This window comes from Heterocephalus glaber, unplaced genomic scaffold (assembly GCF_053883595.1).
Source record: "Heterocephalus glaber isolate CG9 unplaced genomic scaffold, H.glaber_assembly_v1.0 deba00001689, whole genome shotgun sequence".
Classification (NCBI taxonomy): Eukaryota; Metazoa; Chordata; class Mammalia; order Rodentia; family Bathyergidae; genus Heterocephalus; species Heterocephalus glaber.
In genome coordinates this window covers 15265206-15292720 of record NW_028258414.1, presented here as the reverse complement: position 1 = coordinate 15292720, position 27515 = coordinate 15265206, and the positions used below count along the sequence as shown (strand labels likewise).

Here is a 27515-nt window from a genome sequence, read left to right as displayed (position 1 = left end):
ATTCATCTCTTACCTTGAGCTTGTAATCTTTTTTCTTCTTTTTCCAGTACCGAGAGTGAACCCAGGGCCTCACGATGTAGGCAAGCACTGTACCACTGAGCTGTACCCCTAGTCCTCACCTCCCCTGGTCTTTTTCTGTTTTCATAGTTTTGCCTCTTCCAGAATGTCAGAGTTGGAATCACACGGTATGTCACCTTTCACTTAGCAATATACATTTAAAGTTCCTCCACATCTTTCTGTGGCTCTGAGAGTCCATCTGTTTTTTTAAAAAATCACACACAATATTTTAGTGTGTCTCTCTTTCTTACAGAGATTGTGGTAGCCAGCTGTGGTAGCACACGCCTGTGATCCCAGCACTCGGGAGGCTGAGGCAGGAGGATCACAGTAGTTTGGGGCTAGCCTGGGCTGCATAGTGAGTTCAAGACTAGGTTGGACTACATGGAGAGTCCTTGCCTCCAAAACAAACAAACAAAATGATTGTGGTAAAGTAGACATAAAACTGAACATTGTACGACCAGGGATTTAGCTCAGAGGTTCCAGTGCCTGCCTTGCAAGGGCAAGGTCCGGAGTTCGATCCCTGGTACCAAAAAACAAACAAACAAACAAACTAAAACAACATTGTAACCATTTGAAATTTACAGTTCTCGAACTAAGTACATTCCTAAGGTTGGGCAACCCTTTCTGTCCATTCCCAGGACTCTTTCATCATCCTGATCAGAAAGTGCATTCATTAAATCACAACCTCCACCCCTGCCTGCCTCCTCTTGGCCCCTGGCAGCCTCTATTCTCCTTTCTTTCTCTCTTCCTTGCACCTCATGTAAATGAAATCAGACAGTAGGTATATTTTTGTTTTTGCTGTTGGGTTTACTTCACTTAGTGTAATACTTTTTTTAAAAATTCTTTTTTTAGTTTTGTGAGTTGGGGTCTTGCTATGTAGTTCAGCATGGTCTTGAACTCATTATACAATGTAGGCTGGCTTTGAACTCACAGACATTTATAGCTAAATGGATGCATATTGAGGCCATACTCTTAAGTGAAATAAATAGGACACAGATGTGTAAATACCGAATAGTTTCTCTAGTGCGAGAAACTGATAGTGTAAATAAGGATACACATGGATGAAATGGCCTAAAAACATATTTCTCAGATTGTGCTTCCATCGTGTGTCATATGACTGTATCAAAATGTAAATTAGGGAGAAGTTTGGCTTATGTGGAGTCTGCTAGCTAACTGGAATTTTTTTTCCAGATCATTATTTGTTCAGTGTTGGTTTGGGGGACCTTCCTGAAACAAATGACATCCTCTGGGGTCTTGTTGATGCTCGACATGCTTTTTTAAGTTATATGGAAAAATGTTCAAGTGCTTTTCAGTTTTGTTTTGGTTGAGTTCTACTGTATTTGAATATTATTGTAGTTTTCTCTCCCCTTGCATTGTTTTCTTTGAGTGGTTTTAATTTTTTGTATGTGTGTGTGTTTGATAATGAAGTTATTTAATGAAAAAAAACAATTGTATTTCCATAGAGCTTTCTTCAACTTATTTATTTACTTATTATTATTTTTTGTTTTGTTTTTTGAGACAGGTCTCACTATGTAGCCCAGGCTGGCCTTGAATTTGTGGCCATCCTCCTGCCTCAGCCACCTCAGTGCTGCAATTACCACCACCCCTAGCTAAAACTGTTCTTTACAAAGAAGAGGAGAGAAAGAAGATCAAGGCCCCACAGGTGCCCATCCCCTGCCTTGGCTACCCAGGCCCCTTCATTTGGAGAAGCGCAGTCGTGCCTGCATGTGTTCGCAGCGGGGCGGCTTCATGTTCAGCCCGTAGGTGGGGGTCATGTCCACCTTCGTGGTGGGCGGCACGCTGAACTCCAGCCGCTGCAGCAAGATGGCCAGGAACAGGAAGATCTCCCACCTGCCGGGCGTCTCTCCGATGCACCGGCGCTTGCCCAGGCCGAACAGCAGCACCTTATCACTCAAGGTCTTGTTGATGGCAGTGTCATTGGCCATGAGGAATCGCTCGGGGCGGAATTCGGAGGGATCCCCCCACTGCTTCCTGGAGAGAGCAGAGGACCTTGTGGGCTGGGGAGGCCAGGAGGCCCAGGAGGCTCCCAGTTGGCCTTCTGTAGAGAGCACAGGTGTCCGAATACAGTGAGAGAATGAAGGCTTAGTGCATGGGACCAAATGGGTAAGCTTGGTGCTTATTTCCTTCACAGAGCTCCCTCTAAAATGTTCAGCCTCATGCTGGGTGCGGTGGCACTCACCTGTGATCCCAGCACTTGAGAGGCTGAGGCAGGAGGATCACTTTGAGTTCGAGGTTAGCCTGAGCTACAAGGCCAGCCTGAACTACATAGTGAAACACTCTCAAACAAAACAAAACAAAACAAAACAAAACCAACAAAGATCAGCCTTGATTAATTTGTTATTTTGAAGAAATAATGCTTTGTCAAAAGGAAACAGCCGCCAGTGGTGGTACATGCCTGTAGCTCCAGCACTCAGGAGGCCAGCCTGGGTTACAGTGTGAGTTCAAGGCCAGGCTGGACTGCATGGTGAGACTCTGCCTCAAGAAGCCAAAAACAAACAAACAAACAAACAATAAAAGAAAGATGCAGAAGCAGAAAGAGTCAGTGACACTGTGACACTTGAGTAATCCTAGTTACTCGGGAGGACACAGTGGGAGCATTTCACTTTCAAGACCAGCCTAGAAACTTAGTGAGACCCTATCTCAAAATAAAATGAACAATGGGCTGGGGATTTATCTCAGTGGTGCCTCTGCCCACCTCCAAAGCACAGAGTCCCGAGTTTGATCCCCGGTACCAAAAAAAAAAAAATAAATAAATAAATAAAATGAACAAGTCTGGGGATATAGCTCAGTATGAGGTCCTTATTCAAACCTCAGCACCACAAAAAGAAAGAATGACATTAAAAGAAGGAAAACAAAGCCAGGTAGCAGGAGGATCACCAGGCCAGCCTGGGCTACATAGCAAGAGCTTGTCTCAAAAAACCAGTAATAGTAATGATGATGCTGATGATGATGATGGTAAAAAGGAAAACATGTTCATTTTCATCCTACCCCAAATATGGTGGTAGCAAAGGCAATCATAGAGGCCCTAATTTATGTGTAGTATTTGAAATGGTTATTGATGGCACAAGTATGGATAACACTTTCACACTCAGGAGCATTCCAGAGTGGATGGCACATTCTGTGGTTCCCTTGCTGTAGACTAAAGTGGGGTTCCAAAGAGCAGTCTGTGGGCTCAGAACCTCAGAGTACCCTCCCTTACCCACCAGTGTAGAATTTTGTGCTGGCAAACTCTGTTGCAGACTTCCTGGCCATTTCTTAGGGGCACCATAGAACACACTGATCTGAATTTTGTCTCTTGGCATAAACTCTCCAGCAGTTGAGGGTCTCCTCCTTGCATATACAGTTCAAGGGAACAAACAGCGCCCCCGACTGCAGAACCCACAGCACCCGCCATGCCGCATACTCACGGGTCGTGGTTGACCTGCCACTGGTTGATGAACACGCAGCTCTCCTTGGGGATGTGGAAGCCGTTCAGTATGGTGTCCCTGGTTGTGCTGAGGAGGGAAGAGGGCTCTGTCATGCTTGGGGGCTGGAAAGCTGGGGCGTCTTTCTCCTCCCTCCTCCTACCTCACATCTGTGCCCCGCAGTCTCCATGCCCCTCTGTGAGAGACGGTATGAGGGGCAGGGAGTTGGGGAAATTATCCTGCCTTTTCCTCCACTTCAACATGGTACACAAACTTCTCTTTGTGCCCAATTGTGTGCTGTGCCATTTTTTGGTGCAGAGACAGGCAGTCTGGGCAGGCCCTAGTGCTTCAAGTCTTTTCCCTTTTTAAGATAAAGCCTTGGTAAGTTGCCCAGGCTGGGTTGGAACTTGTGATTCTCCTGCCTCAGCCTCCTAGAGTGCTGGGATTACAGGTGTGTGCCATCATGCCCGCCTTGTTTCAAGCCTCTTGCTCCTGGAATAACTGGGCCAACATGTAGGTGGAAGTGGACATCAAGCTTGGGTTGGGGTTGACCCTGGGCAAGGGCAGGGTATGTGGATACGAGTCCGTCCAGGCAACAGTTCCAGCATAAGCTGCATTGGAGGGTTGGTGGGGCGGCCTAGCTGCAGAAGGGGGCATGTGTGACAGCTGAGGTCACAAGGGTGACCTTCTCCTGGGCTCTGCATGGTTGGATCATGAATAGCCAGACGGGGAGCTGGGGGTCCACAGGAAGCTGCTGTCATGGCTGGGAAGGAGACCCGAGAAGGAGCCAGGGGAGGCACCAAGAAGCTGGGAAGGGGGACATGGCAGGGCTCAGGGGTTCAGGCCCTGCAGCCTCACCTGTGCGGGATGGTGAAGGGCACGAAGGAGGAGTGTCGGAAGACTTCCAGGATGAAGGCTTCCAGGTAGGGCAGCTGGAGTCGGTCTGCCAGCCGGGGCCGCCGGTCCTGGCCAATCACAGTGTCTGCAGAAAGGAGGGTGTGCAGAGGTCAGGAGCTGCGAGGACTGCCCCATGGCATCCATGTCCCCCATCGTACCATTTGTCACTGTGTGGTACTACATCTCATATGTCTGATACTCTACAAATCCACTCAACATTTTCCGGGACCTGGGCTTGCACATAGTAGGGACATAATAGGTATTTCAATTTATTTTATTTGGGGATCCGGTCTTGCTGTGTAGCCCAGGCTGGCCGGGAACTGGCTGCAATCCTCCTGGGACTACAGGCACATGCCACCACGCCCAGCTCTAACAGATATTTTTAGGTTGAACAAATGCCCTGAGGCCCAAGTGCCTCCTGAGCCCAGGGCTGGGGCGTCACATACCCAGCTCCTTCTGGATCTTCCTCTGGATCTCTGGGTTGGTCACAAGGTACAGGAGGGACCAGGTGATGGCGGTGATGATTGGATCAAAGCCTGAGCAGCCCCGAGTGAGAGGAGGGAGAAGGAGACAGGAGCAAGGAAGCCATGAGCCCCACGCACCCCTAGGAGCAGAACATGGATTATCTTTCCAAAGGGCAGGGGTTGACTCATTATCTTTCAGGAAAACTGAGGCCCAGAAAAGGAGGGAGAATTGATCAAGTTTCCACTGGGACTGGACGGCCCAGCTTGAGCTCCAACCCTGATCCCAGGCTGGGTGTCTGTGTCCTGGACCAGCCGGTACGTGGTCGGCAGGTGCATGGCTAGGCTCAGGCTGGCACAGATGTGTTAGCAGAGTGCGGGGCTCTGGCTCCTACCTGCCAAGAAGAGTTCATTGGCCAGGTTGATAACCTTCTTCCGGGGGATCAGGTTGTCATTCACCCTGGGGTCCTCCTCACTGTGCTTGAACAGGGCACTGACGATGTCCTGGACATTGTTCTGAGGGGACACATGCTTGGGAACAGTTCCAGGACGAAGGCTGGACCCAGTCCCAGCCCACCTGGAGCATCCCCACGGCCTGGGCAGGGTGAGCATTAGGAGCGGGGCCACCCTGGCTGGTTTAAAGTGTCATTAATGCCCCCTTTGACCCTTCTTCCTGAAAACCCTGAGGCTCCAGGTCAAAGGAGGAAGATGGTGGTGTGACCACAGGGAAGAAAAGTGACACAGAGCTGGGGATTAGCTGCTGTTGGGGTTCAGGTTCCTGCAGAACAAAAGCTTTCTCACTCCTCTGATAACAGGTGCCTTTCACAGGCTTTTCTTCCCAGGGCTTTGAGTGGGCCCAAGAGGGAGGCTATAAGGATAAGGAAACAGGCCCAGAGAGGGGAGGGATGACCCCCGGTCCCCGATCCCCCCCAGGCCTTGGCAGCACCACTGCCTCATGGCCACCTTGGACGGACACATCGCATCCCAGGCGCACCTTGTCAAAGTCCTGGTAGTGCTCCTGGACCATCTTCTGCAGGAAGTGCAGGAACCGCTGGTTGAACCTCTTGAACCGCTGCAGCATGGGGTTGGGCAGGTAGCGGAGGATGGGGAAGAAGTCCACGGGGTTGGCAGAGGAGGCGTTCTCCATGAAGTCATTGCTGGTTGCCAAGATGCTGAGCATCCCCTCGCTGGTCTGGGGGAAGTTCTTCCCAAAGCACATAGCGCCAATGACATTGGCCACCGACCCCACCATGTGGCTGTAGGGATCAAAGCACCCAGGCCCTGCCATGAGCTCCAGCAGTTTGCTCATGAGGCGATCAGCCTCCTTGCTCGCATGCTCCTCCAAGTAGCAGGAGGATGATGAGGCTGGGTCTGAGGCCACCGAGAAACTCTTCAGGGCGTCCTGTGCCAGGCGCCGCCGGGCAGCCCACATGGGGCCTGAATCTGGGTTGAAGATCATGCTCTGGCCTTCAGTGATCAGGGTGAAGCTGTAGAGGTCGGGCCGGCCCTTGAAGTCGTCAGCCTGCCGCACCAGGGCCTGGCGGATGGTGTCCAGGCCGCTCAGCACCACCACGGGCGTGGAGCCAATGCGGATCTCGATCACATCCCCGTAGCGCTCACTCAGCTTGGCCAGAGCCAGGTGCGGGTTCTTGCCCAGGGTCAGCACGTGCCCAATCAGTGGCCAGGCCCAGGGTCCCGGGGGTCTCTTCAGGTCTTTGGGAACCTGAGGCCTGGAAGCTCTGACTACCCAGAGTACCAGGCAGAAGATGGTGGCAGCCAGGAATAGCTCCGTGGCCGAAAAGGGAAGAAATTGGAACAATGCCATCGGTACCAACTGCAAAGGAGAAGGGTGGAAGGGACAGGCTGAGGATGGAGATGGTGCTGTCTGTTCATTCAGTCAATCAGTCACCCATTCAGTAAGTACCGAAGCATTCTGACCTCAGCTTGAGGCTGGACCCCAGAAAACTAAGACGCATCCTGAGAGGTGCCCTGAGCATGTGAGAGAGCCCAGGGCTGGAAAGGAGCCCAGGATCCCCAGCTCAGGTGTCTGAATTCCCATCCCTGCCTCTCCCTCCTTCCTTTTTTTTTGGCACCGGGGATTGAACTCAGGTCCTTGCACTTGCAGAGCAGGCGGTGAAACCACTGAGCTAAATCCCTGGCCCTCTCTCTCATTTCTAATTCTGAAGCTGTAGTGGAGGCAGTGATCCCTCCAACACAGGGATGTATGTGAAGGACAGAACCCTTGACACTACCGGCACAGAGTATGTGCTATGCATTGTGTCAAAGCTCCATATCAAGATGGGCTTCCTGTTGATACCCTCTCCATAGCCTGGCAACAGGAAGCCCTTCCCCAGCATGGAGAAGGGCAGGTTCCCAGGGGTGATGCAGACGCCTGTGATGCCCCTGCCCCTGATAGCACAGCACCCTTTATCAACACCAAGAAAAGCTCCTCCTGCAAGGATAGCTCCTGTCCCCTCTCAGCCTTGGAAGCTGAGGTTGCTGCAGCCAGGTCAAGGCTACTCTCCCTCCCCATCTCTCTGTCCAGTAAGAGTCCTTAGAGATGGGCCAGTGCAAACCACTCACTGAAAAATGGAGGAACTGAACCCAGAGCTGATCAGCAGGGACCAGGACTCAGGCCTCCTACCCCTACCCATAGTTTCTGTTCCTCCATCTCTCTCAGTCCCCAGAATCCATGGCAGGGGACCCAGGACTGGAAACCAGGCCCAGGAAGGTACCTGTGGAAGCAGGTGCTGGAGACTGGCAGGGTTGTGGGGGCCCGTCTGGGGTTTCTGGCTACAGATGAGGGGCCTTTTATAAACGCCACCCCCATCAGATAGGCCCAGCTGGCCTGGTTACCTGATATCAAAAATGGATCACTGAACAAAGTCTGAAGGGTTGACCCTTGGCTTTGGGCAATGACCACACAGCTCCACCTATTCTCAGAGCTCAGGACAGCTCTCTGGGGACAGGCCAGGAGGGGTCGTGGGTGTCTGGGTGTCCAGTTCTTTTCAGGGTCCAGGTTAGGGTTCTCCTCTCTCTCAAGGGCAGGGCAGGCTGGTGGGAGTGGAAATTAGACCTTGTGTTGCCCCCATTCCTGCCTCTGGCCATGCAGTCCAAGCTGAACAGGAAGGGGACATGGTCCAGCTGTCTCTAAATCTCAGCCCAAGTGCCCATTTGCAAACAGACAATGAGGGTCCTACTTTCTAAAGATAGACCCTGTTAATCTTAACTGTCAACTTGGTTGGATGGAGAGGTGCCTATGAGAATAAAGCACACTCCTGGGTGTGTCATGGAGGCATGACCTTGGGGACTATGTCTGGCCCCTGGCCTCTTCCTCTTGGGCTCTTTCTCAGCTCTCTGCTTCCTGGCTGCCATAAGGTGAGCAGCTCTCTTCCTCCAGGCCCTTCTGCCATGATGTTTCTGGAGCCAGCCAACCATGGATTGAAACCTTTGCAATTGTGAGCCAAGATAAACCCTTCCCCCTTGTAAGTTGTTTATGTCAGATACTTGGTCTCAGCCACATAGAGGTGATCAATGCACCCCTCTACCACCCTCCTGTGGAACAGATGATAAGAAATTAAAAAGTGAATGAAAAGTCCTTGCTTTTAGCTGCTTGCTTCTCATGGCCATGGCTTGGGTTCTTCAAAGTGATCAGTATCATTAAGAAAGACCAGGGCCTGTTCTAGAGCCAAGAGGCTACTGAGATGTAACAACCAATTGTAAAATGTGAACTTGGATTGGATCCTAGATTTAACCAAAAATTGTTTTCTTTTTTTTGGTATAGGGAATTGAACTCGGGTCCTGGTGCCTACGCAGCAGGCAGTGAAACCACTGAGCTAAATCCCCGGCCCCAAAAATTGTTTTCAAAGCCATGGAAGATATTTTTGGGACCCTTGGGGACATAGAAACATGCACTGGAGGGACGAGGATTTAGCTGAGTGGTTCTGCCGCCTGCCTTGCAAGCGCAAGGTCCTGAGTTTGATCCCCGGTACCAAAAAAGAAAAAGAAACATGGAATGGAGATTAAATGATTTTCTAGAATAAATGCTAGTTTTCTTAGATATGAACTGAATACTGTATCATGGTTCTGTGGGAGTGTGTTCATGTTTTTAGGAGCTTGATACTGTATTATTTGAGGGGGAAGTGTCCTAATGCCTGTAACTTCCTTTCAAATGGTTAAAAAAGAGTACACTTTAGCCAAGCACAGTGGTGCACACCTGTAGTCCCAGCTACTCAGGAGGCTGGGGAGGAGGGCCACTTGAGCCCAAGAGTTCAAGGCCAGCCAGAGCAACAGAGGGACCCTGTCTCAGTAATAATAATAATACTAATAATACTGGGCCCAGGATGAAGGCACAGTGCCTGCCTGGCAAGCACGAGGTCCTGAGTTCAATCCCTGGTACCCCCCCGCAAAAAAAAAAAACCTTTTCCATCCATTACCTATCTATTTATCTGTCATGTGCCTATCTACTTTTCTATCAATCAGGAGAAAGTACTCAAGAGAAATGTCAGTTATCATGAGCCTAGATGAAGACACATGGGTGTTCATTGTTGAAAAGAGATCTTCAAGCTAGACCAAGGTCTTGGTCACATCTAAGAGGAAACTGGGGGCAAATCTTACATTGGATATGAGAAATAAAACATTTTTATTTATTTTTTGCCGCACAGGGAATTGAACCCAGGGCCTTCACATGGTGCTACATCCCTAGCCCCTTTTTTATTTTGAGATAGACTTTCACTAAGTCGCTACATTACCTGGATTGGGCTAGAATTTATGATCCTCCTGCCTCAGCCTCCCAGAATGCTGGGACTACAGGTGAGCATCACCACTCCTAGCTGAGGAGTAAAAATTTGGCTTGGATTAGACTGGAACTTTAACTCCTGAAAACAAGGAAGCTGTGGGATTGACTCATGGAGATGCTGAGGGGCAAGGATGGAACTCGGAGAGGGACAGAGCAGATCTTGTGGATGAGGGGACAGGAAGGCCGTTTCCAGCAGGGTCCACTCAGTCAATGAGGGACGAGGCCTAAAGTGAGGTTGGGGTTACAGACCACTGACACCATCTCACTGATGAACCGGAGTCCACGGTGCATTTAAATGTCCTCAGTTTGCATTCAAGTCCTTTTTTTGTCCCAGGTCCCATCTAGGATACCACGAGATATTTAAACATCATGGGTCTTTGGACGATCTGTGGCTATGACACTTTCTCGGGTTACCCTTGTTTTTGGTGACCTTGACAACAGTCAGGAGTCTTGACTGGGTGTTTTGCGGATTTCCCACTGTTAGAATTTGGGGTTTTGCTCAGGGCGAGCCTAAGGCTATGGGTTGGTGGTGGGAAGACCTCGGGGTGAGTCCCGCCGCTGTCACAACACACAGGGCACACAGCGCAGCGTGACAGCCTGGTCCACGGGACTGGGCAGCTGGCTGGAGTCGAGTTAGATTCCTCCCTGTGAGGTTACTCTCTCCCTTCCCATACTGCACCCATGGGAAGGAAGTGGCCATGTGTAGCCCACTCCCAAGAAATGGGAAGCATCCACATAAATATTTGGACATTTCTCCAGGGGAGATTATTTTCTTGGGTTTTTTTTTGGGGGGGGCGTACCAGGGATCGAACTCAGGACCTTGCGCTTTCGAGGCTGGTGGCGGAACCACTGAGCTAAATAGCTGGCCCTTTCATTTGTTTAACTTTATTTTTTATTTTTTATTTTTTTAACTTTATTTTTTTAATTGCTATATATGGACCACAAGGAGACCTGTTCCTGTGCATAATATATCTTAATTCTTCTTTTTTTCCCCAATCCCCTCCCCTCCCTTCAACCCTTCTTCTCCTCCCCATTTACAAAGGCTTTGTTTCCATCTTTTCTTACTTTGTTTCCTCCCTTTTCCCTTTCTTCTCTTCTTCCTCCCCCTTCCTCTGTTCCTCCTCCATTTGAACATGCTAGGAGAGACTATTTTCTTTTAAATGTTTTCTTGAGTAGTACATGGTGGCCCATGCCTGTAATCCCAGAACTTGGGAGGTGGAGGCAGGAGGATCGTGGTGAGTTCCAGGCCTGCCTGAGATACATAGTGGGTTCAGTCAGGGCCAGCCTGAACTACATCGTGAGACTCTGGAGGGAGAGAGAGAGAGAGAGAGAGAGAGAGAGAGAGAGAGAGAGAGAGAGAGAGAAAGAAAGAAAGAGAGAGAGAAATACAGCTCAATGAATTTTTATAAAGTTGACAAAGTGCTTAATAGCTCTCATATTAGCAGAGGAGACAGGATCCGTGGCCTCTTCCCTCTCAGCATCCTTGTCTTCCCCTCTCCAAAGTGACCACAATCTCAGCTTCTAATTGCATGGGTTTGGTCCTCTCTCTCTCTCTCTCTCTCTCTCTCTCTCTCTCTCTCTATCTATCTCTGGGGGTTTTCTTGAGACAAGGTCTTGCTGCATAGTCCAGGTTGGCCTCAAACTCATTATGTAGCCCAGGCTGGCCTTGAACTCACAGAAATCCTCCTGCCTCAGCCTCCCTAACGCAGGGATTACAGGTGTGTGCTACCACATTAGGCTGGTCTTTAGTTAAATAACAATGTATTAATATTCATTCATCAATTGTAACAAATGTATTAGACTAGTACAAAATGTTAATAACAGAGGAGGCTCCATGGAAATATCTGGGACCTCTGTACTTTCCACTCAATATTTCTATTAACCTAAAAAGGCCCCCAAAATTTATTAAGTGGGGAAAGATACATTACTCAATATTTCATATTGGAAAAACGTGGCTTTACCCCTTGAACACCAAAATAAATTCAAATGGATCAAAGATTTAAATGTTGGAAATAAAGCCATGAAGGGCCAGAAGAAACAAACATACATTTAGCTATAAATGGCTCAAGCTCATCTTTCTTTATGGCAGAGTAGCACTCCATTGTATAGAGAAAAACCACATGTTAGCTAAATGGATGCACCTTGAGACTATACTCTTTTTTGGTTTTTGGGTTTTTTGTTTGGTACCAGGAATCAAAGTCTGAACCTTGTGCTTGCAAGGCAGGTGGTGGAACCAATGAGTTAAATCCCCAGCCCTCGAGACTATACTCTTAAGTGAAATAAATCGGACACACATGTTTAAATACCGCATTCTCTGGCGTGAGAACCCGGAAGTGGAAATAAGGACTAAAATGTATAATAGATATTGGGAAATGGGAAGAAAATGTTGAAATGGGAAGGGAAACAAGGGAGAGGGGAGGGAGAAAGGAAGGAAGGGACAAGAAAAAAATAGAAGGAAAAACTGGAAACAAAGCTTTTGTATATGGGGAGGGCAGAGGTTTGAGGGGAGGGGGCAATGGGAAAAAGAGAGGTGAGAGGTATCATCTACAGGTGCAATCCCCTATGATGGGTGTTATCATTATGTATGTCTAAAATGTACCAATAGGGCCGGGGATTTAGCTCAGTGGTTTCACCACCTGCTGTGCAAGCACAAGGACCTGAGTTCCATCCCCAGAACAAAAAAAAAAAAAAAAAAAAGCACAGTGTAAAATGTACCAATAAATGTTTTGCTACAAAAAAAATTCCAGAAGGAGGAGACAGGGCAAGAAGTGGGGATAAAGGGACAGAAAATGATCAAGATATGACATACACTTGTACCAACTCCCCCAAATAAATGTAAGTACAGTGGTACCTCTATCTATGAACTTAATTCTTTTCATGATACTGGTCACAAACTGCATTGGATGAGAACCAAATCAAATTCAATGCTTAGGTTCAAGGTTGACCTTATGGGGAAATTTGATTCAGTTCTTGACCAATTCGATTTGTGACCAGAATCATGGAAAGAATTAAGTTCATGAACTGAGATACCACTGATTGCAAACATACACTAATAAAAAGATAGCTTAAAAATTCCAGCCCCCCCCCAAAGAGCACACATAGCATGATTTCATTGATATAAAAAATAAAAGCAGACCAGGTATGGTGGCACACACGTATAATCCCAGCATTTGGGAGGCTGAGGCAGGAGGATGCCTGAGTTGGAGACTAGCCTGAGCTACATACTGAGTTCAAGGCCAGCCGGAACTTTTTTTTTTTTCCGGTACCAGGGATCTATCTTGGGTCCTTGTGCTTACGCCGCAGGCTGCAAAACCACTGAGCTAAATTCCCAGCCCAGCCTGAACTTTTTGTGTGATTCTGGAGATGGAACATAAGACCTCACACATGCTAGACTAGTGCCCACCTACTGAGCCACACCACTTTATGGTTTAAATTAAGGTATATTCTTTCTGTTGTTGTTTGTCTTTTGAGATAGGGTCTGGCTATGTAGTTCAGACCGGCCATGAAGTCACTATGTAGCCCAGGCTGGTCTGGAATGGTCGGTGGTTCTGCCTCGTTATGGGTGTGCTCCACCACACCTGGCTAAGATTTATTTTTTATGTTGTGCAGTTCTATGGTTTTTTGTCACTTTTAAAAATCCTGGTGATATCAATCTACCTATCTATCTATGGGATGAAATTCACCATTTTAAACTGAAGTGTAGAATGTATTAGGTTAAATCTGGCTGCTGTTACCCTTTCATTTTATTTATTTATTTTTTGAGACAAAGTCTTGCTATGTGTTACAGGATGGTCTTGAACTCACTATGTAGTCCAGGCTGACCTCAAACTCACAATTTTCCTCCTGCCTCAGCCTCCCGAATGCTGAGATTAACAGGCAGGTACTACACCTGGCTTACTTTTCTTTTTCTTTTTGGGGAGAGGGTGGGTACCGGGGATCAAACTCAGGTGGCGGAACCACTGAGCTAAATCCCCGGCCCTGGCTTGCTTTTCTTCATATCTCTAGTCTTTTGCCCTGGAACTAACAGGTAGCATATATTCAGAAAATGATTTGTTGAATAAATTACTGTTGACGAGCAAGAATGTGAACTTGCAGGGAACTCTGTGAAGACACCGAATAGAGAATTCCCTGTATTCATCTTCCAGAAGAGTAATGATGGTTAGAGTTTATTGAGCACCTGCTATGCCCCAAGTTCTGTGGTTGGGTTCTCAGGAGTCATCTGTGTTTTGGCTTCACAGCAGCCCGGTGAAGTGGCTCCTATGATGGCCTCATGTTCCTGGTGGTCAGAGGGAAGTGTGAGTCATGGACCAAAGCCAGGGGCAGGGGAGGAGCAGTCGGTAAAGGAGGAGGCAGCAGTGGGAACTGGGAATTCACCATCCCGGGAGGAGGGGCCTGGGGTACAGGTCATGGCTGGGGTGAAGGTGACCGTAGGGACAGGTGCCACAGCCACCTAGAGCTGGTGGTGACCAGAGGCAGCCATGGCAGCCCCCCGCTGTCCCCACTCTGTCTCAGCTCTGTCGTGGCTCTGGGACATCAACCTACCCAAGCTCCAATGCAGGCTGTGGGCTCTGGAGAGGAGCAGCCGAGCCCCATTCACCTGTGCTCAGAGGACAGGTGCTGCAGGTGCACAGATGAGCAATTAAAGCTGGGGCGGGGAGCCAGGTGTGTTGCTGCATACCTGTGATCCCAGGACTCTGGAGGCTGAGGAAGGAGGATCGCCTTGAGTTCAAGACCAGCCTGGACCACATAACGAGACCCTGTCTCTAAATAAATAAATAGCTAGGTTGTTGGTTGTGCGCTGGGGTGGTGGGGTGGTGATGTCTCACCAATTTCTAGATATGGACCTGAATACCCAGCAGCCCTTGCCACTGACTGCTTCCTTGTGTCCAAATGGCCAAATGGTCACCTGCCGCAGGCTCTGGGCACCACTTCCCCCAAGCTCTGGGTGTCTGTTTGTTTTTGGAGAGAAGGTCTCATTATGTAGCTCAGGTTGGCCTTGAACTTGAGATTCTTCTACCTGAGCTTCCTGAGTACTGGGATTTCAAGCGTGCACCACCAGGCCCTGCTCTCCCTCAAGCACTTTCACAGGGACCTTCCACTCGACCTCCCTGCCCCTGGACCAGTGTTGTCCAATGGAGCTTCCTGCAATGATGGCAAATGTTCTGTAGCTGCAGGTGCAGCTCCTTGGTAGAGCACTTGCCTAGCACGCCCAAGGCCTTGAAAACAAAACATTTTATTGCTGTGCTGTCAGACATTTGAAATGTGGATAGAATTTTTAATTTTATCTAATTCTGGGGCGGTTGGACCCAGAGACTGCACTCAACTACATTCTCGGTCCTTTTAAAATTTTTATTTTAAAGCCGGGTGTTGTTAAGTGGCTAAGTTGCTTAGGCTGGGCCGGAACTTGAGATTCTCCTGGGAGAGGGGCGAGCATCAGCCGGCCTGGCTTCTGTCTAATTTTATCTGTTTTAAGGGTAGGAAAATGTATTGGGGAATATGAATAGCTCCTGAGAGACTGGAGGGGTCCCGAATGGGTTGTCTCATCTAATTTTAAGTTTAAGTCGCTCTTTGCAGCTGGACTCCATCCAGGCCCTTAACCCTCCAGCCCCAGCTCCACGCTGCCACCTATGTGAACTTTCTGAAATTGCAAACCAAGCACGTGGGTTCCCTAGTCAAATTACTTACTGGTTTTACAAGACATGGGAACAAGCTTTGAGCTCCTAAGCTCAGTGTGGGAGCCAGTGCCTCCACTCCTCTCTTTTCCCTTTCCCATCCCTTCTGCGCCTCATGCAGCCTTCCCACCAACCTCCCATCGCTTCTCCAGCTCTCGGCCTCTGCACATCCCCACTCATGGTTCCCCCGCCTGGAACCCTGGGCCTCTTTGAACCACTTCTTCCCCACCAGCAGCCCCTCCAGGAAAGTACTGCTTCGAGCTGAAGATGCTACCCAGGTCTCAACAGTGTGACACGTTAGTAACAAACATGCTCCTCACTCCACTAAAGCAAGTCCCCCAACTCCTGCCTCCTTGGGGGCCCCCTTGGCCCCTGCTCTAGGCACACGGGCACAGCGACAGGCACAGACTGACCAGTCAACTCTGCCACACCAGAGGTATTTGCCCTCCAACAACCCAACCCCACATGGGGCTCTGGAGACTCAGTTTCCACATTTTGCACAGGGGTAGGGGAGTGGGAAGCTGTTAGGAAGAATTTTATTTTGGTTCTGAGGATTGAGCCTAGGGCCTTCCCACTGAGCTACATCTCCAGCCCTTTTTAAATAATTAATTAATTAGGGCCTGGGATTGAGCTCAGAGGTCCCGCCCCCTGCCTCGTAAGCGCAAGATCCCAAGTTCAATCCCTGGAACAACAATAAAAAAATTCATTAAGTTAGAGACAAGGTCTGATTATGTAGCCCAGGCTGGCCTCAAACTCAAGACAATCCTCTTGCCTCAGCCTCCTGAGTGCTGGGGTTACAGGTGTGCACCACTACATCTGGCTCTACAATTTTTTATGGGGATAGAGTCTCGCTAAGTAACTAAATTTCCCAGGCTGGGCTCCAACGTGTGAGCTTGCTGTCTCAGCCTCTAAGAGTATTGGCATTTCAGTTGCGCACCACACGTCTGGCTCACAGGAGTAATGTCTTAGGACTCTGTCCCATCTGGGTGGATCTTCTTGGGGTGTGTATTAGGTGCCCAGCCGTAAGTGCTCAGAGAGCTTGGGTGGGTATGACTCCCAGGCTGGCAGATTTGGGTTGTAATTCTTTGCAGTTGCACATTGTCAAAACCTGACTCATAGTACAAAAGGAAAAGGAGAGCGGGAATGAGAGGAGAAAACAGAGAAAGAGGCAGAAGTGAAAATGAAGCAAAAGGAGGGGAAAGAGGAGAAGGGGCAGTGGATTTTGTTCATGTGACGATGATGTTCTATGGCTTCAGGAATAGCTAGATCTAGGTGCATAATGCGATCCATTCTTCCTCTTCTCTCTCCCCTCAGTGGCTTTCTTAAAAACGGGCCACTGGCAGCTCCAAACCTTTCTGTTTTTTGAGCTGGAGTTTTGATCTGTATTCCAGGCTGGCCTTGAACTCATTGTGTAGCCCAGCTGGCCTTGAACTCATGGTGATCCTCCTGCCTCAGCCACTGATTACTGGGACTACAGATGTGTGCCACCACACCTGGCTCCAGATTTATTTTCTAATCAGCACAGCCTCCCCCACCCCCAGAAAACCTCTTTTGTCCAGTGACTTCATCAAAACCTCCATAAGGCTGTCCTTGGCCTGGCTTGCGGTGGGATCAGCCCACCAAACCTGATGGCTGAGAGTAGTCGGGTGATCCCCAAAGAATGATGGGTGTGGTGTCACCAAGAGGAAGAAGGGATGCTGGGCCCATAAAACCCTTAGATCCCTGCTGTCCCTGGGGAGACTGCAGAACTTACTACCAAGCCAGGACCTTTTAATAATTATGCTAGGTCAACAGGCATAATTACCCCGGGTCTCCCCTCGTAGTGTCCCTGGCCTCTCCAGACTCAGCACAGGCTTGGCCCACAGCTCCTGTTTCCACCATGGAGTAAGGAGTCTGTTGTGGGTCCTGCCTGCCCACTGTGCCCCTGCCACCCACTGCCCGGCAGTGCTGACCAAAGGCTCTGGACCCGAGGACTCTGCCAGGCCAAGACTCTTGGCTGTCCACATCCCACCAGCAGCCCAGAGCCCTCCCCACCCCCACCCCTGCCCCGGGGATCAATCACTATGGAATCCCAGCCAAAGAGCTTCTCACGCAAGGCAAGCAAACTTTGACCCAGCGTTGGGCGTTCAGCTCCAGGCCAAGGTCCTCGAGCCTCTTGCTCATCACCTCCTTCTCTGCCCAGGGCTCAGGGAGGCCCCCTCCTGTCACTGCAGCTGCAGCCCAGATGAGGCTTGGTGAGGAGAAGGGCAAGGTCTCCGAGGCCCCAGTGCACCCCATTCCTGCCCCAGGGTCTGGGGAGATGGAGGTGCTGGTCCAGGCCTGAGCCTGTCCTCCTGTGGCCCCCTGGGGCTCCCTTTGAAGTCTGGCTGAAAAGCCTGCCCCAGTCAAGGTGCCAGCACTCCAGGCTCCACGTCAGCTTGCTGGGCATCATCAGGCTCTGCCTTTCTGACGTGTCTCTCCAGCTGAGCAGAGGGCGAGGTGCTGGCTTTATTAGCTAAGGAGTTCCTTAGGCATCAGCACCCCCTTTGGGACCCTGGGCAAAGCAACACACTTCTACCAAAAGCAGGGATTTTCTGGGTGCATGCTGGGGTGCCCAGCACAGGAGGGCTTTTCTACCAGTTGTGATTCTCTCCAGCTAGTGAAAGGGCAGGGACTCTGGGAAGGAGAGGAAAACATGGCTGCAGAGCAGCCCGGGCACCTAGGAGTCCCTCGCTCTCGTCTACTTTGTGTGGGTCTCGCCCTACCTGGGCCTGAAGCACAGACCTCTCCTGGGGACTGTGAGGCTGCTCAGGCTGAATCAGTGATGCAGCGAGCAGAATGATTGGAAGGATGCTGAGAAAGCCGGCAGTACCTCCTTGTGTCCTGTTCTTCTGCCTAAGGCCACCGTTGGCGCACCAGCTCTTGGGTTCAGTGTGTCCCTCTTGCTGTGCGACTCATCTCTATGCCGCTGTCTCTAACCCCTGTACCAATCGCTCACCTTTGCAAGGACTTGTTATATCGCATCAGTATCCCACAGGTTGTTTTTTCATGTTAGGGCACGGAAGGACAAGTGGCGGGCGGCATCCAGGTCACAGCAAGGGTCAAAGTCTTGAGAAGTACTTTGGAGAAAAGCTAGAAACAGACCGGGAGAGAGCTAACTTGCTGTGGAGAGGGTGGGAGAGGCATCCCAGAGCAAGAGAGAGTTTATCTGAGACTCAAAGTAAGGACAAAGTAGAGGTGGGAAAGTTATTAGGTTCTGCGAAAGGTGCCTTATCTAGCCTTTGATTCCAAGGGGCAAACAAGGTGGTGACAGAAAAATATCTGTGTTTTTTATTCTTGCAAATCTTTTCTTTTTTTTGTTTTTTTTTTTTTGGTACAACCCCAAACAAACAAGCAAACAGTCTGGATGCCATAGCAGGGAGAAGGGATTGAAAGGGACAAAAGACAAACTGGGAACCCAGTTATAGGCTAAATGTTTTAGAGCAGGGACCGAGCAAAGCCTTGTCTGTACTTATGGCTGCTCCCCACGGATGATTTAGGGGCACCGAAGGCCTCGAGGAGTGTGTGGTCCCGGAGGGGGACAGACCTCAGAGTAGAGCAGAGTGCCCTTGCACCCTCCCTCTGGCCTCAGCACAGTGGCCAGTGTGATCTTCCTGGGCTGGGCCCCAGTACCATCTCAGAGTCACACAGTCAGTCTCAGATTTCCCAATGGGGTACACTCTGTAAGAGGGGGGATGGCAAGTTCCCTACAGGCATCCCATTCCCCCAACCCTAAATGCAGGGATGATCCCTGGTCCTAGGACCCCTGCACATGCCCAATGCTTCTGGTGATGCTGCCCCAGGGCCTTTGAACCTGCTGCCCTCTCCCCCGGGGGCTCTCTCTCCACTCACAGACCTGAAGGCCTTGGTTCTTGACACCAGACTCCTGCAAACCCAGCAAACCCTCTGTGAAACTGTGATACATCCTCTCGTAATCCTACCCGTTCTCTGCTGGGCCTTTTTCTATAGCACTTTTTTACCCTCTGCTATTGTGATCACTGTATTTCTGTGGCGTATGACACGTGTCCCCCATGGGAATGTAAGCGGGCGGTGGGAGGAGAAGCATTGTCATTTCGGCTCTCATCCGTTTCAGTCGCCAGCACCTGGCACACAAAGGGCTCTTGGTAAATATTTGTGCAGTGCCCAAGACAGCCAACTGCAGTGGGAGGGGAGGGGCGGAGGAGACTGTTTCTGGCCTGGGCCGGGGGACAGGTGACGGTGCCCTTGCCTGCTGATGAGAGTTGGGCACAAGTTGAGCTGGACACGCGAATGCAGCCTTTCTCCCTGGACCTCTTGCAAGGGCGACCTAGCAGGGGAGGGGCACCGGGCAGGCAAACAGCCAGGCGTGCAGGGCGGTGCGGGCCGCGTGATCCGTCGCGGGTGGGGACCGTGGACAGCGCAGGCTGCGCTCCAGGCCCCAGCCTGCTCCGCAGGCAAGCCTCCTCCCCACCCGCTCCAGCCACGTCTAATCCCGCCCTGGGACTCTCGGGCTCCTGCCCTCCCCCCTTTAAGAGCCCTGCCTGCTCTCCTCCCCCTTCGCGTGACAGCGCCTTCCCGCGCGCCTGGGCTCTTGTCACGCAACCGGGCACTGGGCCAAGGAACGAGACCTCTGACGCGGTGTCCCCTCTCAGTCCCTGAAACACCCCTCCACCCCACCCCCCCTTTCTGATTTCTCTGCCCCCAACCTCAGCTCCCGCAGCCCCAGCAGCCAGCCAAGGGCAGGTGGCCCGGGGGTCCCATGAGCCCACCCTGGCAGAGGCGCCTTGCCAGTGCCAGTACTGGCAGAGGGGACTCGACTCTTGGTGCCTCCGCCCATGACCCCGGGCTGGGGTTGCGGGCTTCTCACGAGAGCAGGGACTCCGTGGCAGCCCTGTTCTGCCTGCCTGGCACTGCTCGCCCAGTGGTGCGGGGGTGCAGAAATGTCAGAGAGAAGGCCGGTGTCTCCCACTGTCCCCTCCTCACACTGTCCTGGGACTGCTCTCTCACATCCTCCCTGGTGTGTTCTGCATTGCACACACAGGCAGCCTTGGGAGTGGGGACCCCAGGTGTCCCCAGCCCTCACCCTGTTCTGTGTGGGCACCTAGATGAGGTCCTTTCCTCACCCCACCCCCAGAGCCACCACCCTCCAGTCCCCCTTCAGCCCCCACCCGTGTCCCAGGGCTCCAGGGAAGGAGGCGGGTACACGCAGTCTGCTATAAAGGTGGTGCCTTCACCTTCAGTCTGAAGGTGCCAGAATCGGGAGCCTGCCGTCCTCCTTGGGGTCCCTGCTCCAGAAACTGCTCTTCTCAGCTTAGCACCTCACAGCCACAGGTGAGTGTGAGTGTGTGCATGTGGGGGAGGGGGCCTGCTGGTTTGCCCCTTTCTTCCAAATAAAAGGGATCTTTGGGGGATTACAGGTCTTCCTAGGAAGTCACTGTACTATTACCGCCAAAACCAAAACCGAAGGCTAAGAACATCTTTAGTGACCAGGCAGCCTGACCCTCTAGTAGGAACACTGAGGCCAGAAGAAGAGCAGGTCTTGCCTGAGGTTCCCTATCAAGTACCAAACCTCTAGACACAGATGCCCCACCCACCCCCCTCTTGGACTCCAAGCCCCAGGCTCCAGCTCCATCCCCAGTGACTCTGGGTAGAGTGCCCTTGGGTAGCACCTTGAGGTCCCCCCACTAGGGCCACCAGGGAGACTGTGCAGCCCCTCCCTCGATCCATGAAATGAGTCCTTTGTCCATTGCTGGGAGGTGATCAGGCTGCAGGCAGCTGGAAGCACAAGTCCCCCAAAACTCAGCAGTTACATCTCCCTACACAGACAGGCTGGATGTCACCTGCTGTGTGACACAGCCGGTTCTCTCAGGGATTTGGAGATCTAGCGTGTTTTGTGTCTGTGTCTTCTCTTCTCTTCTGGCTGGGCACTTGAATTGTGAGAGATCTTGTCCCACCCTCGCTTTCAGGTTATGCGGCCTGAGCCTAGAAAGGTAAAATGACCAATCCGAGGCCACTCAGAGTAGAAATTGGCTCTCCTGACCTCCATGGCAGTGGAGATAGATGCCGCAGGCAGAGCCTAGTGCCTTGCAGAGAGTGATCCACGAATTTGCACATCCTTTCTGGATGCAGCCTAGAAAGTTTCATCTCAGTGTCTGTTAAATTCAGATCCATTCCTAACTTTTGCGAATCCAGTCTGGAGTTTCCTTATACCCCTGGCCTGGGTGGGAACCTTCCCTTTATTCTCAGCTGTCTGGTGACTGGCAGAAGAGGGAGGCAGGGACTGTTCATTCATTGAGAATTGAGCACAGTAAACCATCTGGCCTGGATTTCTGTTGCTGGGCGTTCCATCTAGCTGCTTTTAAAGGATGTATCTGTTGAACTCAGAAAGGGAGGCTGAGAGGAGCATGGCTTGGGTGATGTCCTTCCTGTCTGGCAGGATTACTTAGACTGGGATTGAGCATAGACTGCAGAGGTTCTGGGGAAATTCTTTCTTGATCTTCTAAAGGAGGTACTTGTGGTAGCAGCTGACCACAAAAAGCTCTTGAGGAAACTTTCCCTAGAAGCTGAGTCCTGGCTCTATTACCAACCGCTAGGTGGTTTGGGGCAAGTCAATCACCTTCTGGAGATCAGTTTCCCTGAAACGTGAAATGAGACCAAGGAGCAGATGATCCCTAACTTCCTCCTTCCAATAGCATGGTTTTCACAGTGGTGGGTAGGACTCAAAGAACCCTGGAGTGATACATGTTGATTACACATTTATTGGAATGTGTTGGGGGAAAATCAAAGCTATATTTTCACAGATATTGTTTAGAGTGATGTTACTTGGATGGATTTGAAGCCGAGTTTTGGAAAATGTGAAGTAAATGATAATTTTGATATGTGGAAATCAGAATCTGAGATTAGAATACTGCTTTAGGTTGTACAGCAGTTAAGAGAAGGTGTTCTTGGGCCGGGGATTTAGCTCAGTGGTTCCGCCACCTGCCTTGCAAGCGCAAGGACCAGAGTTCGATCCCCGGTAACCCCCCCCCCCAAAAAAAAAGAGAGAGAGAGAGAGAAGGTGTTTTGGAAGCACTCACTTCCTGGCTGTGCAACCTTGAGTGAGTTGCTTACCCCCTCTGAGCCTCCCTGCATCCTCCTGCATAGGGTTGTGGCCAGGGCTGAGTGAGGAGTGGCTGAAATTCTTGGAACACACTGGCAGCTCAACAAATTCTGCTCCCTCCTCCTCTCCCTGTTGTCCTTGAGCAGTTCTGGCTGGGAAGTTTCTTCTTTCCTTGACCAACATCCTGACCTTTTACGATATTGGCTCCTCTTGTCCTCCATCTGATGGTCTCATTTTTGTTTTCTTGTCCCACCTCTCAGCAGCTGCCTCAAAGATCCTGACACTAACCATGTTTTCTGTGTCTGAACTCCGGATGTCCATCCCGGCCATGGAGCTGCTCCTGGCTGCCACTATCTTCTGCCTGGTGCTCTGGGTAGTCAGAGCTTCCAGGCCTCAGGTTCCCAAAGGGCTGAAGAGACCCCCGGGACCCTGGGGCTGGCCGCTGATCGGGCACGCTTTGACTCTGGGCAAGAACCCGCACCTGTCGCTGGCCAGGCTGAGTGAGCGCTATGGGGATGTGATGCAGATCCGCATCGGCTCCACGCCTGTGGTGGTGCTGAGCGGCCTGGACACCATCCGCCAAGCCCTGGTGCGGCAGGCTGACGACTTCAAGGGCCGGCCCGACCTCTACAGCTTCACCTTGATCTCTGATGGCCAGAGCATGACCTTCAATCCAGATTCAGGCCCCGTGTGGGCTGCCCGCCGGCGCCTGGCACAGGACGCCCTGAAGAGTTTCTCAGTGGCCTCAGACCCGGCCTCGTCATCCTCCTGCTACTTGGAGGAGCATGTGAGGAAGGAGGCTGAATACCTAATCAACAAGTTCCAGGAGCTCATGGCAGGCCCTGGGCACTTTGACCCCTACAGATATGTGGTGGTCTCAGTGACCAATGTCATCTGTGCCATGTGCTTTGGGCAGCGCTATGACCATGACAACCAAGAGCTGCTTGATTTAGTTGACCTAAATAATGAGTTTGGGGAGGTGACTGCCTCTGGAAACCCAGCTGACTTCATCCCCGTTCTCCAGTACCTGCCCAACTCTGCCATGGATAACTTCAAGGAACTGACTAGGAAGTTCTCTGTCTTCACACAGAAGATGGTCAAGGAGCACTACAAAACATTTGAGGAGGTACAGGCTGGGGAGAGGCAGGTGGGCCAGGGAAGCAAATGGTGTCAGTGGCCAGGAGGTCAGAGATGAAAGAAATAGCACGAGGCTGGGCAGGTTCTCAGGGAGGCTCCACCCTGGGAGTTTGAAGCTGTTACAGAGTGGACATCATCCTCACCAGGGAAGTAGAACTGTTTCTTCTAGGCTTCCGTCAGCAAGAGCCCCTAAAAGTCACTCCATGCAGGTTTGTGGACCAGTTGTTGCACGGATGGGAGAGAGTTAGGAGTTTGTCTCCTGGCTTCGTGGTAGAGAAAGGTTAAAGAGCACATTCAGATAATAGCATGAAACTCCGTGTGGCGGGCGTCCCTAGTATTCTAAGGTAGCACAGAGCCTGGGGAGGCTGTGAGCTGGGACAGCAGCTGCGATTGGTGTTAACCTTTTGAACAAAAGTGGGAGGGACAGTGAGGGACCAGGCTGGAAGGGGGTTGGAGGTGGGCCTGGGCTTGGGATCTGCTCATCTGTGTGTCTTTCATACTCAGGGTCACATCCGGGATATTACAGACAGCCTGATAGAGCACTGTGAGGACAGGAAGCTGGATGAGAATGCCAATATTCAGCTTTCAGACCACAAGATCATTAGCATTGTCCTTGACCTCTTTGGAGCTGGTAGGACCAGCCCATTGTTCCCTTTCTGTGCCCGAGTGTCCTGATCTGTCACCTGCCTAACTTCTCCCTATGTTCTACGCTGTCCAGGTTTTGACACAGTCACAACTGCCATCTCCTGGAGCCTCCTGTACCTGGTGACGAACCCAAGGGTACAGAGAAAGATCCAGGAGGAGCTGGGTAGGTGGTGGCTCCTTCCATAGGGGTCCAGGAAGGGGTCTACCAAGGCCTGAGCAGCCCCTTAGTCCATCTGGATCTTGTGTTCTGCAGACACAGTGATTGGCAGGGAGCGGCGACCCCGGCTCACTGACAGAAGCCAGTTGCCCTACCTGGAAGCCTTCATCATGGAGGTCTTCCGACACTCCTCCTTCTTGCCCTTCACCATCCCGCACAGGTAAGGCTGCCCGGGTCCCTACTATCTGACACTGGGCCTTGCTGTAGTCCACAGACCGACGAGAGACCAGAGGGTCATGGCATGGAACATGGGGGATTCCTCTGTTACCCTGAGGCTGACTCTGCTTTCTCCTTCCCCAGCACCATAAGAGACACAAGTCTGAGTGGCTTTTACATCCCCAAGGGGCGCTGTGTCTTTGTGAACCAGTGGCAGATTAACCATGATGAGTAAGTTGTAAGGGGCAGCGGAAACTCTTGGGTGGGCTGGGCCACCCTCCCTTGGGCTCAGATCCTTCTGTCTATGTGCCATTTTCCCATCCCTGTCCTTTGGGGCCCAACCCACTTAATGCTTCTGAACCCCAAGCTGTCCCTTCAGCTGCCTCCCTCTGATTACAGGAAGCTGTGGAGTGACCCATCCGTGTTCAGGCCAGAACGCTTTCTCTGTCTTGATGGCACTGTGGACAAGGCATTGAGCGAGAAGGTGATTATCTTTGGCTTGGGCAAGCGCCGGTGCATCGGGGAGACTATTGGCCGCTGGGAAGTCTTCCTCTTCTTGGCTATCCTGGTGCAGCAGCTGGAATTCAGCATATCACCAGGCATGAAGGTGGATATGACCCCCATCTATGGTCTGACTATGAAGCATCCCCGATGCAAGCACTTCCAGGCAGAGCTACGTCCTTCCAGGCCCTGAAGCCTAGATCTGTCTACCTGGTCTGTGTGGGCACCAGACTTGAGCACTGGTCCAGGCATCTGAACTTCAGCCTGAAACTCACAGATCTTAGAGGATCATGCCAGCCCCCTACCCCAGCTTGCCACTCCGCATACTGCACACAGACAGTGGGCACAGCAGAGGCCCAGGGGAGCCAAGAGGGCTTCCACAGAGGAGCCTGAGCTGGGAGCCCTGCATGGTTAAGTGCCTCTGAGAAAGTCCGAGGAGCTCTCTGCAATTCTCTGGGCCTAGCCACTGCCTGGCTGGATAAACATTTAGAGTGGGCCATGCCAGGACCTGTCTGATCCTTGTGGGAACTGCCAGGATTTAAGGGAAGAGACAGCCCAACTGGCCCCGAGATGGCATTGCCATTTGCCCAAGGCTGAGCCATGTGATCCCATATGCTGGCAATTCCACGCCTTGGGGATCACATTTGTCTGCCCTACCTCCAGAGAGCGACAAACATGGCTGCCTCCTAACCTTGTAAGACCCTTGTTCCTATCCAGGAGGGGCTGGGACTTGCATCGAAGAGAAACTGCATCTAAGTCCAAGAACCAGGGCTGGAATGAAGAAATATTTCAGTTACCTTTTACTCATCTCCCTTATCTACACCCCATATAGAATTTTTCTTTTATATGTGATACTAGGTATTAAACTCAAGGACTTTATCCAGAGCCTCTTTTTTTTTTTTTTTTTTTTGCAACAGAGTCTTCCTAAGTCTCTGTGTTGCCCAGGCTGAGCTCAGGGTTGTGATTCTCCTGCCTCAGTCTCCCAAAGTGCTGATATTACAGGTGTGCATCAGCACACCTGGCTTCAAATGTCTATTTTTAAATGTTTGTACACAACAACTTTTTATTCTAGCCTGCACTGTGGTTGTATGTTTGCATTTATTATATATGATCCTAAGAACCAGCTAATGCAACAGAGAACAATGAAACCCAAGTGTCCATAAATGTGTAGGAAGCATCCACCTGAGCTAAATAAAATGTTGCCCAGAAATCCTACAGGTGGGGAATATTTGAATCTCAGCTGAAGTCATCACACATCCCCGTGCCTGCCCACCTTGGGCCCAGTCTTGTGTTGGGTTTTTCCATGGGAGGTGGCAATGGATAGATGAATTTATTGCTCTCAGCCAGTCTGTTTAGGGGACAAGACTGTCACTTCACTGTCTTCCTTCCTTTTTGGATTGTCGCACTTCTATGGAGGGTATTCTCTGAGCCAGCACTGGAAGCATAAAAGGAACAAAACACAGTCTCTGCTTTTAAGAGCCTCCCCAAATGGTTGAGGGGCCTGACTGATAAAAAGTATTGTCCCATTCATGGTGAGCAGGGCTTACCTAAGGTCCATGCAGGAAGATGGAGCCCAGCGGTGGGGGTGGGGTTAGGGAATTAATCTTTTCTTCTTTTGTCATAGAAGTTATTGGGCCATCATAAGTAACAATAGGTGCTAAGCAGTAGCACTTAAATTTCTGGATCGACTGTATCAGCCAATTGTAACACAGGCAATTATCAGAATAAAACTAACTCTTGGTCCTCGTAAAGTAGATCTAGAAGCCAACAGCCTAGATCAGTGATGGCAAATCTTCTAGAGAACAAGTGCTCAAACTGCAATCCAAAACCCACTTATTTATTGCAAAATGCCAACACGGCAATTAAACCTGAATGCTGAGATTTTAATTTGGAAAAAATAGCTCATACATTAAAAGAAAAGGACAATAACAGAACTTTCAGAGATATAAACAGCTTGGTGTGGCATGCATGCCATAGGTTCATCACCACTGGCCTAGATTATGAAATCTAGGCAATAGAAACATGTCCCAGAATTGAATTGATTTGTTTTAGGGAGCCAGGTGACCTTTCTATTTGCCCTGTAGTATTTGTATAGGTGTAGTAAGTAGGGTTTACAATAGCACAAATTCTCCCTTGACTGGCTAAGAGGAAATATGATTATCCGTGACCACTCTGGTGAATGAATTTAGACTAGTTTGTTGGGCTTGTGGAGCAGAAGTGGTTTTGTATGTGACAAAATTAGGTCTCAAGACCTGAATCCATTATATCCAGGGGTTTTTTAAATCACTGCCCAGGTTTTGAACCAGAATTAATCTTCTGTTCTTTAGTCGTGGGATGAGTTATTGGACCATCTCATGTGGCAATGGCAGGTCAGAGGCAGGCTTTGAACCTTTTCTGGTTGTAATGTTCCCATGAGGGATCCATAGCTGGCAGCGTACACATGGAGAGGGAAG

General features: G+C 50.6%; 3 protein-coding genes across 9 annotated transcripts in view; 2 read left to right on the top strand and 1 right to left on the bottom strand.

Moving 5' to 3' along the window:
- The window catches only part of Edc3 (enhancer of mRNA decapping 3), a 231312-nt gene that overhangs the window by 147465 nt on the left and 56332 nt on the right, over window positions 1–27515 (top strand). The window lies entirely within an intron of this gene.
- LOC147821876 (cytochrome P450 1A2-like) lies at window positions 1507–7713 on the bottom strand. Of its 2 annotated transcripts, XM_087198883.1 has the most exons (7): window positions 7576–7713; window positions 5835–6674; window positions 5236–5356; window positions 4826–4915; window positions 4341–4464; window positions 3486–3572; window positions 1507–2049 (listed from the first exon to the last, which is right to left on the bottom strand). In XM_087198883.1, the coding sequence occupies exons 2-7, from the start codon at window positions 6663–6665 to the stop codon at window positions 1755–1757; spliced, it is 1548 nt and encodes a 515-aa protein (XP_087055009.1). In that variant the 5' UTR covers window positions 6666–6674; window positions 7576–7713; the 3' UTR covers window positions 1507–1754. The 2 variants fall into 2 exon arrangements, with proteins under 2 accessions (XP_087055009.1, XP_087055010.1); XM_087198884.1 differs by lacking the exons at window positions 1507–2049; window positions 7576–7713 and adding an exon at window positions 2064–2550.
- LOC147821875 (cytochrome P450 1A1) lies at window positions 20296–25972 on the top strand. 2 transcript variants are annotated; one of them, XM_087198877.1, is made up of 7 exons: window positions 20296–20638; window positions 22670–23532; window positions 24048–24174; window positions 24262–24351; window positions 24442–24565; window positions 24706–24792; window positions 24961–25972. In XM_087198877.1, exons 2-7 carry the CDS (start codon window positions 22696–22698, stop codon window positions 25253–25255), a joined length of 1560 nt encoding a protein of 519 aa, XP_087055003.1. In that variant the 5' UTR covers window positions 20296–20638; window positions 22670–22695; the 3' UTR covers window positions 25256–25972. The 2 variants fall into 2 exon arrangements, with proteins under 2 accessions (XP_087055003.1, XP_087055002.1); XM_087198876.1 differs by having other exon boundaries at window positions 20298–20638; window positions 22667–23532.

Bases quoted from the DNA above. Each gene is read 5' to 3' on its own strand.
- LOC147821876 (XM_087198883.1), bottom strand. From the start codon at position 6,665: ATGGCATTGTTCCAATTTCTTCCCTTTTCGGCCACGGAGCTATTCCTG. The intron at 4,465-4,825 runs GTATGTGACGCC...TCCTTTCTGCAG, and splicing joins GAAGATCCAGAAGGAGCTGG to ACACTGTGATTGGCCAGGAC. The intron at 3,573-4,340 runs GTGAGGCTGCAG...TTCCCTCCTCAG, and splicing joins CCCTTCACCATCCCGCACAG to CACAACCAGGGACACCATAC.
- LOC147821875 (XM_087198877.1), top strand. From the start codon at position 22,696: ATGTTTTCTGTGTCTGAACTCCGGATGTCCATCCCGGCCATGGAGCTG. The intron at 23,533-24,047 runs GTACAGGCTGGG...TTTCATACTCAG, and splicing joins ACTACAAAACATTTGAGGAG to GGTCACATCCGGGATATTAC. The intron at 24,793-24,960 runs GTAAGTTGTAAG...CTCTGATTACAG, and splicing joins TGGCAGATTAACCATGATGA to GAAGCTGTGGAGTGACCCAT.